The following is a 12,989-nucleotide window of genomic DNA, read 5'->3' on the forward strand; positions in this document are numbered from 1 at the left end:
ACAATTCTCAAGTCTCTCTGGAGGTAAGCAAAGAGTCCAGCTGTAAAATAACTCTATTTTCATTAATCAGATTTAGATTTAGTCACTTCCATGGCAGCCCAGTAGTAAAGAATCGATCTGCCAATGTAAGAGATGCAGGTTCGGTCCCTACATTGGGAAGATCCCCTGGAGAAGTGGCAACCCACTCCAGTATTCTTACCTGGGAAACCCCAAGGACAGAGGAGCCTGACTGGCTACAGTCTAGGGGGTCAAAAAGAGACATGATTTAGCGACTCAACAACAACAACAATAGAGGACCTTAGAGATAATATATTGCAATTAAAAAGATTACCTGTCGTGACACATGTGAACTAAATTATTAGTTATAAGGAATCAAAGGGCTTCCCTGCTGGCTCAGAGGTTAAAGCGTCTGCCTCCAATGCGGGAGACCCGGGTTCGATCCCTGGGTCGGGAAGATCCCCTGGAGAAGGAAACGGTAACCCACTCCAGTATCCTTGCCTGGAGAATCCCATGGACGGAGAAGCCTGGTAGGCTACAGTCCACGGGGTCGCATACGTCGGACACGACTGAGCGACGGAACGGAACGGAACGGAAGGAATCAAAGGGCAGTATATAAATTCAATAAACTATTGAGTACCATTACAGCATAGTTTTGGGGGATAAATTGTTGTGGTAGCAGAGCTCTAAAATGACCTTCAGAGTATTCACTCCCTGGTGTGCACCTATATAATCCCTTCCAACTAAATTCCAGGGGGGTTTGTGAATATGATGGGATACTGCTGTAATTAGATTCCATTAAATGGCAAAAATAAAGCTGTTTTTCAGATGTAATTAAAGTTCCAGATTAGTCAACTCTCAGGTAACCAAAAGAGAGATTATTATGGGGAGACCTGACCTCATTGGGGAAACAATTAAAAGAGTGCTGTGCTTAGTCACTCAGTCATGCACAACTCTTTGTGACCCCATGGGCTGTAGCCCACCATGCTTCTTGGTCTGTGGGGATTCTCCAGGCAAGAATACTGGAGTGGGTTGCCATGCCCTCCTACAGGGGTCTTCCCAACCCAGGGATCCAACCCAGGTCTCCCACATTGCAGGCTGATTCTTTACCATCTGAGACTCCAGGGAAGTCCAAAAGAGACATAAACATGATAAAGAGAGGAGTCAGGGGTGCTATTCCTTATCCTCAAGATGAAAGTAACCCTGGTGTGACTATCTACGCAGAGAGGAGTCCTCTGTAAGCTATGGGTATTAGTCTTACAAACACGAAGAACAAAATTTTTTCAAAAGCTTGATTGAGCTTGGAAGAAGACTCTGAGTTTTAGGTGAGAATACCACCTGGCCAAGACCTTGGTTTCTGTCTAGTGAGGCCCTTAACAAAGACTATAGTTAAGCTGTGTCCGGTTCCAGATCCATAGATAGTGAGAGATAATAAACATGTGTGGTTTTAGGTTTCTAAACATAACATAATTTGTTAGCCACCAATACATAACCCATATTACATGCATTCAGGGTAATGAGTAACACATTCAGAGTACTAGGATGAAATGAAGAAAGACTGAACTAACTTATGGAAATACAGTGTGTTATAGTGTCTGATTTTTACACATTTCCATACCCTCTTACCTTTGCTTTATATCCAACACTGAGATAGTCATTCACCTATATCCTTCCATGTAAATCAGCTCATTTCAGAGCAAAAAGCAGAAATCAAAATAAAAGTAAGTGACTCCTACAGAGAATATATCGGAAACATCATATCAGAAAGAAAAAAATTTTTGTGCAAAATCTTTCTATTAAAGGAATTGTTCCCATCCCAAGGAGTACAAAGAGATTTTCAGGATGAAGGAAACATAATGCAGGTAAGAGTGGGAGAAAAAAAATAATAAAAATGAAATGAGTCAGATGGTCCTGGATTGAATGTAATTGATATGATGAGGCCAATAGTAAGAAGGGACTTAGCCATGGGTGACTAGTAACCTTTCTTTAAGCCAGTACTTTACATGATAATGCCCTAAAATTATCAATTCAGTTCAGTTTAGTCACTTAGTCATGTCTGACTCTTTGCAACCCCATGGGTTGCAGCAGCCAGGCCACCCGTCCATCACCAACTCCTGGAGTTTGCTCAAACTCATGTCCATAAAGTCAGTGAATCCATCCAACCATCTCATCCTCTGTTGTCCCCTTCTCCTCCCACCTTCAATCTTTCCCAGCATCAGGGTCGTTTCCAATGAGTCAGCTCTTCGTATCAGGTGGCCAAAGTATTGGAGTTTCAGCTTCAGCATCAGTCCTTCCAATGAATATTCAGAAATGATTTCCTTTAAGATGGGCTGGTTAGATCTCCTTGCAGTCCAAGGGACTCAAGAGTCTTCTCCAACACCACAGTTTAAAAGCATCAATTCTTCTGAGCTCAGCTTTCTTTATAGTCCAACTCTCACATCCATACATGGACACTGGAAAAGCCATAGCTTTGACTAGATGGACATTTGCTGGCAAAGCAATGTCTCTGCTTTTTAACATGCTGTCTAGGCTGGTCATAGCTTTTCTTTCAAGGACCAAGCATCTTTTAATTTTATGACTGCAGTCACAGTCAGCAGTGATTTTGGAGCCCCCAAAAATGAAGTCTGTCATTGTTTCCATTGTTTCCCTATCTATTTGCCATGAAATGATGGGACTGGATGCCATGACCTTAGTTTTCTGAATGCTGAGTTTTAACTCAGCTTTTTAACTCTCCTCTTTCACTTTCATCAAAAGGCTCTTTAGTTCTTCACTTTCTGCCATAAGTGTGGTGTCTTCTGCATATCTGAGGTTATTGATATTTCTCCCAGCAATCTTGTTTTCATCTTGTGTTTCATCCAGTCCAGCATTTCTCATGATGTACCCTGCATATAAGTTCAATAAGCAGGGTGACAATACACAACCTGACATACTCCTTTACCGATTTGGAACTAGTCCGTTGTTGCATATGCGGTTATAACTGTTGCTTCTTGACCTGCATACAGATTACTCAGGAGGCAGGTCAGGTGGTCTGGTATTCCCATCTCTTGAAGAATTTTTCATAGTTTGTTTTGATCCACACAGTCAAAGGCTTTGGCATAGTCAATAAAGCAGAAGTAGGTGTTTTTCTGGAACTCTTGTGCTTTATCGATGGTCCAACGGATGTTGGCAATTTGATCTCTGGTTCCTCTGCCTTTCTAAATCCAGTTTGAACATCTGGAAGTTCATGGATCACGTACTGTTGAAGTCTGGCTTGGAGCATTTTGAGCATTACTTTTCTAACATGTGAGATGAGTGCAATCGTGTGGTAGTTTGAACGTTCTTTGGCATTGCCTTTTTTTGGGATTGGAATGAAAACTTACCTTTTCCAGTCCTGTGGCCACTGCTGAGTTTTCTAAATTTGTGGGCATTTTGAGTGCAGTACTCTCACAGCATCATCTTTCAGGATTTGAAATAGCTCAACTGGAATTCCATCACCTCCACTAGCTTTGTTCGTAGTGATGCTTCCTAAGGCCCACTTGACTTTGTGTTCCATGATGTCTGGCTCTAGGTGAGTGATCACACCATTGTGATTATCTGGGTCATGAAGATCTTTTTTGTATAATTCTTCTGTGTATTCTTGCCACCTATTCTTAATATCTTCTGCTTCTGTTAGGTCCATACCATTTCTGTCCTTTACTGAGTCCATCTTTGCACAAAATGTTCCTTTAGTATCTCTAATTTTCTTGAAGCAATCTCTAATCTTTCCCATTCTATTGTTTTGCTCTATTTCTTTGCACTGATCACTGAAGAAGGTTTTCTTATCTCTCCATTCTTTGAAACTCTGCATTCAGATGTGTATATCTTCCATTTTCTCCTTTGCCTTTAGCTTTTCTTCTTTCCACAGCTATTTGTAAGGCCTCTTCAGACAGCCATTTTGCTTTCTTGCATTTCTTTTTCTTGGGGATGGTCTTGATCACTGCCTCCTGTACAATATCACGAACCTCCATCCATAGTTCTTCAGACACTCTGTCTATCAGATCTAATCCCTTGAATCTATTTCACTTCCACTGTATAAGGGATTTGATTTAGGTTATGCCTGAATGGTCTAGTGGTTTTCCCTACTTTTTTCAATTTAAGTCTGAATTTTGCAATAAGGAGTTCATTATCTGAACCTCAGTCAGCTCCCAGTCTGAAATTATATGGGAGCTGAAATATAGGATATAGGAGTTGATGATATGGATATGACATGGGAACTGAAGAAAACCTCTGAGCTATCTTTAGAAGGCAACAGGAATTTTCCTTCCTCAGTGAAGACAACTTTGAAATAGATTATTCTCTGAAATTAGATATAATCTGTAACATTTAACACCTTTGTTTCCTCATTGCTCTTGTGATATTGTAATAAATATTCATGAGTTCTCAGTAAAAAAAAAAAAAGATTGAACTATGTAAAATTCAGAGTGATGATGTTAGAATAGCAATTTCAACCTATGCTTGAATGTCACTACAAGAATATAGTTGATATTCATCCTTGACAAAAATTATGAAAATAGAATTTTCATAATTTCACTTATTTCCTGCATAGAAAATAAACATAGATCTATACATATCCTATGTAGAAATATATTTCCTACATTTTTTCTCTGTAGGGAAAACATACAAGCAAAATACTCAGAGGAAAATTTTTTGTGTGGGAAGAGAACAGATTGATTGGACAATTGGAACAGAAAGCTGTTTTCTTAATAAGCTTGTCTATACTGCTCTTTATAAACGCAATTTAAAAACTATATTGTTATGAAAATGACACAGACAGCAAAGGCAAAACATTTTAAATATGTAGAAAGTACAATGCATGTCCAAGTTAAATACACGAAAGATGTTACAGCTATCCTGTGTTTTTCATAGTATAACCTAAGTGCATTTTTCCTAAGTCAATCTTCATACAAGAACAAAGATTTCAAGTTGTATTACTATTATATTTGTATTTTGAGAAATAAAACATGAAAGATTCTTATCTCTTCCTGACTCTTTGTGTTTTGAAAATCAACCTTGAGCTCTTAATTATAATCATTTAATTGAAATACAAAAGAAGTGAACAGATAGAGATGTCAGTACAACTTTTTTCAGATGTATATTCAACAGCTATTTTTTAAAAGAAGGAATTGGGTTTTGATATTTCTGAGGGTCGGAAAAAATCTATTCAGGTCACAATCTTCACAACTCATCATGTGCCCTTCTCTTCACTGACCCACTCAGAAACCCCTCAATAAAAAAGCCTGCTCCCTGTCCTCCTAAATACTAAATGTCCAGTATTTTATCACATGCCATTTAGGAAAAGATTTTGGGGATTGATTAGAAATTGAAATCTGAAATGCATATGTAAGAGTGGCTGTTTTTACTATCAGAAAAGCATAAGGCAAGAAAAATACTTGAAAAAACAACAAAAAAAAGACTATATTCATGTGATCAGAGCTTGGGTTCCCCTTCCCCTTGAAAAATGTGAAGGCAGTCTTGTAAGATCACGTACTTGGGTATAATTTTCCAATTGTTCTGCAGAACTTGGTAACATCAAGAGAAGACACACCAATGTGTTACTTAACCCTTGTGATACATATGAAGAAATTATTATATGTCACTTTCAGGTCTAAATTAGAACATATAGATGAATAGAAATCCACCAAAAACTTAAAAACAAACACTAAAATTATTTTTACTTTCAGAGGAAAAAAGATGAGGATGGGACTTTTCAATTTAGCACACCATACAAAGAACTAATATGATGTTAATGTATATTGTTTGGCCTGAAATAAGTTTTATTTAAATTTCAGCAGAAAGAAATTCCAAAAATAGATGCATAAATTGTTAAGTCCATACCATATACATTGAACATTCATCAAATTATTTATCTTGACTCTATAATTTCAGGTGTAGGTACACAAATTTCATCAATTTTAAAACACATGGCAAAATTTTAAAATTGTAGCTATATATGTTGATTGATGAATTAGGCATACTGTCTTAGTTATTGTTATGTTGTATACCTAAAGCTAACATAATGTTATACACCAATTGAAAAGTGATAAAAAATTTAAATATATATTTTCAAATACATGAAAATTATGTGATTGATAAAACACAATTTGGAACATTTTAAAGATCCCAGAGGTAGGTAATACAATTTGTAGCCATTCTAAGTAATACTGAATCTTCATTGCACAACACTTCTGCCCCAATAAACATCTAAATAAGCTGTTGTTTACAGATATAATGAGACTTCTTTCCACAGTGTCTATCCAAAATGCTTCTTCCTGGGATATGTATTATGCAGTTCTTTGGATTTACAGATTTAAGGAAAGGAAATCTGCAAGGAAGAAGAAAATTGTAATATACAAGAACAGGAAATGAAAATATTCAAGAATGCCATTCTTGCTAAATGATAGAATTAGGGAACATTTAAAAGCATTTGAATGAGATATTACATCTCGAGTCATTATCTTCTTCATTCAAGTCATTTGTCACAATTTCAGAGTACAATGTTCCCAAAACACAGTATGCTCAATAAGCATTGAGGTTAGGGATTTTTTGGTTTTGTTGTTGTTTTCAATGATTTTTATATGTGTTATTTTTTGCTTCTATGTTGTTTAAAGATGTATTAACTAAGTCTAGTCTATGAAAAAATCATATTATAAAAATTCTCAATGATGATACTGTTAAATCTCATATTTAAAAATGAAAATGAGATTTGAAGCTTATAAATATACAGGAAATAAACCCAGAATATTTGAAACATGGGCCAATGCTGAGAATATCAGTCTCCACCAGACTAAGAAAAATAATGGACATACTGTTTTCTCTGGAGTGCTTTCATACATGTGAAAATCTGTACATATGCATACATATCCAAGTGGTTGTACCAAGGCAGGAAACAAAATCATATGTCGAAAGCTCTTGAGCAAACACTTAGATGTTGTGGATGTGGTTAAAAATTTTATTATGTTGTATCTATTCTCTTTTTTATAGTTTCATGCCCAAAATAGGATATCTTAGTTATAATGCTCCTGGATATTCAATTATCTGATCAGATCCAAGGATAAACTCAAAAAGAACAGAAAAAAAGATTTTAATACCAGAAACTTACAGATCTTGGGAGAGAGTAGAATTGTCCTCCCACAACCAGGTATGATGTTCTTCACTATAAGAAAGCCCAATCCAGTAAAAACTGGTACTGAACTTCATAAAACCCTGCATGGAAACAGAGACCAACATATTAATCTATTTTGAATCTACTCTAGGAATCATGTTTGTTTAAGGGGGCCAGTGTCCAGCATCAGTTTTTCAATTATGCACACTAAAATCATTTTTAACTTCTAATTTGGGAAAAATAGTCAAATGCCTATTATTTCTCATTCATCAAATCCATTCATTTATGGAGGAAAAAAAACCCACAAAAATCTCATTTCTTGAAGGAATGAAAGACGTCATAAAGGGCATGAGAGTTTTCATGGAACACTTCCTTCAAATGGGATCAATAATCAAATCTGATCCCAAACCAACCTCATCTGGAGGGATAGATAAATCTTTACCACAGTTTCTCCAGGAAGCTACAGAACTTTTTATTAAGAGTTGGGTTATTATTTTATAATATTCTACATATTCATTTCACAGTATACCCAAGTGATAGCAAATGTTGTATAATTACAAAATCAGTTATAAATTCACTTAAAGAACTAAAAGTTCAAAGTTGTTGGAATAAAAATAATGACCTATTATTCCTTCTTTGATTACACTTTAAACAGTTTCTTATACTTTATCTGTCAGCACCCCTATAATGTAAACCTTAGAGAAAGTTTGGCTCGGTTTTATGATGGTTTCAAAGTATAGGAAATTAGTTCAAATATAATCATCTATTTACTATCTGATTAAAGACGAATCAAAGTATAGATAATATATTTTTCTGGATAAAATAAAATGTAGAAAATAAGAATTAAATACTTACCAGTTCATTTCTGGTTTTTAACTGAAGTAGACTGGAATTATGAGAAACACAAAAATCCTTACTGTCTTTCCATGTTTTTAATTCACTAGAAACAAAATAACAGTTGCATTGGTAACCAATCCACTTTTCTTGGCAAGAATAGCAGCCAGATCCTAAGAGAAAAAATAAAACATGACTTGATGACATTGGAGATCCAGTTTCTTTTCATTGCTACATTCTCATTCAAAAAGCATTTATTATTCATTAATTGTGTCTACAAATATTCTTTGAGAATTTACTGCATACACTACATCAGCAGATATTTATCTGAACAACCCAGACATGACTCTTTTTCTTCATGGAAATTATATTCTAGAGATAGAGAGAGACTTGCATGCATTTTAGTCTTTATGAACTATTTTTAATGCTAATCTGGGTAAGTATGCACAAGAAATTCACTGTGTTCAAATACAGTATAGCAGATCGTAGGATGTGAGGTGATTAGAAGAACACTTTTAAGGCAGTGATCCAAAGTTGTTTTCTTCTACTTAATTAAAAGTAAACTAGATGAAAAAAGTATTAAAAGGAAAAAAGAACTATAGCATATTTTCTGAGAGAAAAATTCTGCATATTTTATTTTCAAAATGATGATAAATAAAATGATTAGCTAGAAGTCTGACCACCCAATATATTAGTGGTCGTGTCTTCAGTATTGACCATCCTCAGTGACAAAAGTTCTATGACATGGTAGACACTCAAATCTTTGTCAAATAAATAATTTTGAAGGTGTAGAGTAGAATGCTGGTTAACAAAGGCTGAGATATGGGGAAAATAGGGAGATGTTGGTCAAAAGGTACATGGGAATTTCCTGGTGGTCCAGTAGTTAAAACTCAGTGCTTTCACTGCTGAGTACCTGGCTCCAATCTGTGGTAGGGGAACTAAAATCCCAAGAGCTTTCTTTAAATATAAGCTTTCAGTCAGAGATGAATTCATTCTGGGAAACTAATGTGCACCATTATAACTAGAGCTAACAGTATTGTAGTGTAAATGCTCCTGAGTTGCTACAGGAGTAGTTCTTAAATGTTTCTACCACCAACAGAAAAGATAGTTGTGTGACATGATGGAGGTACTAGTTAGTGCTACAGTGGTAATAATATTATAATAATAGGTATATCAGATCAACACATTGCAGACATTAAACTTACACAATATCATTTGTCAATTGTATCTTAATAAAGCCAGGAAAATGCTCAGGAAAAAAAAGATATGAATGTAGTTCTATATGAACAAAGAAGATAGTAAAGCAACTTGGAGAGTGTTTGATGGAAAAAAAACAGCTAGGTCTTTGAGCTGACTTTCACAGGTTAAGTGTTAAGTAGGGTTTAGAACTGCAAAAATCTCCATGCTGCTTTCTGAGTTATAGAAAAGGCAGAGGTAAAGGTAAAGAGATATAAATGTATGGGTTATAAGCAAATACAATCAGGTAATTAGGATTGGCTATAATATTTACTTTAATGTAAATATAATGTATATATATAATATAAATTTAAAAATATAATGTATTTTTTATTTGTTACTTAAACATGAACACTTATATTGGAAAATGTTTTTTCAGGGTAATATTTTCCTTATTCTTTAAAATACAAATACTACGTATTTGATGAAATCTAAGAAATTCTTATGTGAACAATGAAAGAAGACTATCCTGCAACTAGCAGGCAAGTTTTTATGACTGTAATATTCCATCAAGCTTCTGTGTGAGAAAAACAGGGAACTGCTTATTTTATTCTTTATCAACAAGAAAGATCTCCAAAGTAGGAACCCTACCTTCCTGAAGATCTGTGGAGGGTCCAGGCTGAACACTTTGTTTAGTAAGTGCTGTAAGAAATGTACTTTATCAGACACTGTTTTATGAAATAACAAAATACTACACATTAGAAAAATCAAACTTTTATTGTAAGATAGTTTCATCACAATTTTGATCTTTTTATATAAGCTTGACTAGAAAAACTTACAGTTTTTTAACAGAACTCCCAAAGCAGCCATCAACAAAATGCATATTACTCCTAAGACCCCAGAGATCAACCTCCATGCAGTGGTCTGCAAAGCTATAAAGAAAGATGGGATAATGATAAAGATCAAATACAGGAGTTCTTAAAGTCAGAAACCAGTGAAAAATCCAAGAAGTTCTTTGATTTGATAACCTAATCATTTTGCCAGTAAAATGTTTGAAAATGAAGACAGTCCATTGAGAACTCTACCCAATACCAACATTTCAATATGATGTACTTTGTTCTTCATTGAGATTATCAGTACCTTCTCTTCTTTATCAGTTCTGTCTTAGTACAATGTATTTACCACTTATTTTTTAATTTGAAAAGAAGCTTAGAGATCTGTAGTAAAAATAGATAAACAGGAACTAAGTTTCATTTTATGGACTCAACTCTTTGTGACCCCATGGACTGTGGCTCACTAGTTTTCTCAGTCCATGGAATTATCCAGGTAAGAATACTGGAGTGTGTGCCATTCCCTTCTCCAGGGGATCTTCCCAACCCAGGGATTGAACATGGGTCTCCCTCATTGTAGGCAGACTACTATCTGAGCCACCAGGAAAACCTTGATATATTGATAACAAACTTATTTTGGTAACAATAACATAAGCATAACAAGGTGGAGCACATGACTCCCATTAGGTAGGTAAGAAACCTAGGATAATTTTCCTGCTAAATTGATATCTCAATCAGAATTTAGAGCTATCCTGGTCAAAGTCCACTCTTCGAATCTGTTGAGAAAACTTCACAAAATCATCTCTAAGTGACAGAGTTAAGAATCAGAAAAATGAAATTTAAAAGTGCTAATATATGAGAAACCTAAAACTGTACATAATTTTTCTTAACATGTTTCCCAGAATTAGCCATACCCATGAGATATATTTTTAATTATTTTTGTTTTTTCACTTTATGACTTGGGCTGCACATACCTGCCATGTGAGACGTTGTCTAATGTCGACGCAGATAAGGCACAGTGGATGCTTGTTCAAGGACAGTGAGGTTAGTCCATGGAGCTAAGCTGGAGGCTACCAAAAACCCAAAAGCTGTGAAGAAATTTTAAAAAAGAAAAACTGTGAATCAAAATGTGCTTGTATCATCTGCTGATGAGACAAGGATGTGTAGTATGGACTAGAAGTAGTAAAATCACTATCTTCTAAAATGCTTCTGGAACCGCAACACAGGAAATTCTCACTGAACCTCATGATGCAGACCATTTGACTATCACAAAATGAGGTGAGAGGAAAGGTTTTTTTTAATGTTCGAACATCAAAGTCATTTAAAAATTTACTCGGAAAATGGAATATATGGGCAAACCAAAGGAAAATTTACTTAGTACAAAAAAATTTTGCACAGAATTTTCCTTTTTTAATAATGGAAAATGTTTATTATTTACCTCATGTCAAACATGAAGCACATGGCATATACTAGCTTATTTTTTCCTTGAATGTGACTTAATAATAAAGATAAATAAATACGCTTATTTTACCAATGAGAAAAGTAAGGTATAGTAAAGCTAGGTCACATGTTTGAAACCCTGGTAGTCTTTTTCTAGAGCACACATAAGATACATTTCAAATTAAGCCTCTCTCTGTGTGTGTCTATAAGTTTTGTTTTGTTAATTTTCATTTATTTTCTTTAGTACAGAGTAGTTGGAACTTTTCATGTGGTGCTTCTCATTCTTGCCTTATTAACCCAAGTATGGAAGGCAAAATAAAAGTGGTAGAATCAGAAGGACTTCTCCCTTCTCCTTCTTCTTCTCTCGCTCTTTCTCTCTCCCTCATTAGGTTCTCTAAGTCGGTGGTAAAAATCCATCAAAGATTGGTTCAGCCCAGCCATGTAAATCTCAAGTCACAAATAACTAAATGCACTCATGTATATACACACAAAAGATATAGATAGATTGATGGACAGATAAGTAGACGACAGATACAGATAGGTAGACATATTTACATGTGTATACTTATATGTGTATATTTTATATACATATGTGTGCTCACTTGCTCATTCGTATCTAACCCTTTGTGACTCCATGGACTGTACCCGCCAGACTCCTCTGCCCTGAAATTCTCTAGGCAAGAATACTGGAGTGGGTTGCCACTTCCTCCTCCAGGGGATCTTCCTGACCCAGGGATTGAACTCATGTCTCCGGCATCTGCTACAGTGTAGATGGATTCTTTACTGCTGAGCCACCAGGGAAGTCAGGTGATTAAAGAGGACTTTATAAGCATATATGTGTAGATTTTATATACGTATAAAATCCTCTAATTCTCTCTGTGCTGTCAGCACTGGTTGATTGATCCCTTTTTGCAGAAGGGCAGTTGAATTGTTTTTGTACCAGTTTCCCTACCATTCATCTCCACTTGAAGCAAACGTTACCACTTTCCCCCTCGCACATCCCTCAGAATATTTGTAAACTATGGCAAATCAGCAAGTGCAAATTTTCCCTCCTAGAACTGCTGAAAGTTTTGCGGCTCTCACCTGACAGTCCAGAAGTGCTGAGGAATTCTCACCAGGATGGCCCTAACCAACGAGTCTCAGTATTTGCTCTAATCCAGCAACCATGACCTGAATGTGAGGCAGTTTTGAACACTGTATTTTTCCCCACTTACCAGATTCACTCAACAGTGTTAGCCTCCAGTCTCCTCCTCTAGTATCTGGATTAAAAGAGTGACCTCTATTGTGTTCTACATTCTCTTTCCTGTATTAACACTCCCTCCTTTATCCACACACATTCCAAATATGCTTTTCACTCCAACCTTTATTGGGTGGGGTCTGATGCAGAGGGACCCCGGACTGAAGCTCCACTAAAATGTCAGCTTCACTTATGTGTTTGTTTCTCCTTCCAGAAAATGCAGGGCTCTCAGCAGAATTCTCCTCTTCCCAAGTGTTCGCTGTAGGAACAACTTTGCTCCCCTGTAGTTTACTCATGCCCTTGATCAGTGCCCATGTTGACTCCAGTAACTAAAAGACCATTCAAACCTGAACCA

General features: G+C 35.9%; 1 protein-coding gene across 1 annotated transcript; it reads right to left on the minus strand.

Annotated features, from left to right (window-relative positions):
• Positions 1–4,585: 4,585 nt before the first annotated feature.
• On the minus strand, positions 4,586–11,111 carry LOC129536671 (natural killer cells antigen CD94-like). Its single transcript, XM_055395712.2, has 6 exons — positions 10,932–11,111; positions 9,967–10,059; positions 9,779–9,829; positions 7,973–8,124; positions 7,115–7,218; positions 4,586–6,337 (listed from the first exon to the last, which is right to left on the minus strand). The coding sequence occupies exons 1-6, from the start codon at positions 10,936–10,938 to the stop codon at positions 6,217–6,219; spliced, it is 528 nt and encodes a 175-aa protein (XP_055251687.1). The 5' UTR covers positions 10,939–11,111; the 3' UTR covers positions 4,586–6,216.
• Positions 11,112–12,989: the final 1,878 nt, after the last annotated feature.

Source organism: Moschus berezovskii, chromosome 6, assembly GCF_049115385.1.
Source record: "Moschus berezovskii isolate FMDL1 chromosome 6, NW_MosBer_1.0, whole genome shotgun sequence".
NCBI lineage: Eukaryota > Metazoa > Chordata > Mammalia > Artiodactyla > Moschidae > Moschus > Moschus berezovskii.

Bases quoted from the DNA above. Each gene is read 5' to 3' on its own strand.
- LOC129536671 (XM_055395712.2), bottom strand. The intron at 9,830-9,966 runs GTAAGTTTTTCT...CATTTCTTACAG, and splicing joins GGGAGTTCTGTTAAAAAACT to CACTTACTAAACAAAGTGTT. The intron at 6,338-7,114 runs GTAAGTTTCTGG...TCTTCCTTGCAG, and splicing joins TCTACTCTCTCCCAAGATCT to ATTTCCTTTCCTTAAATCTG.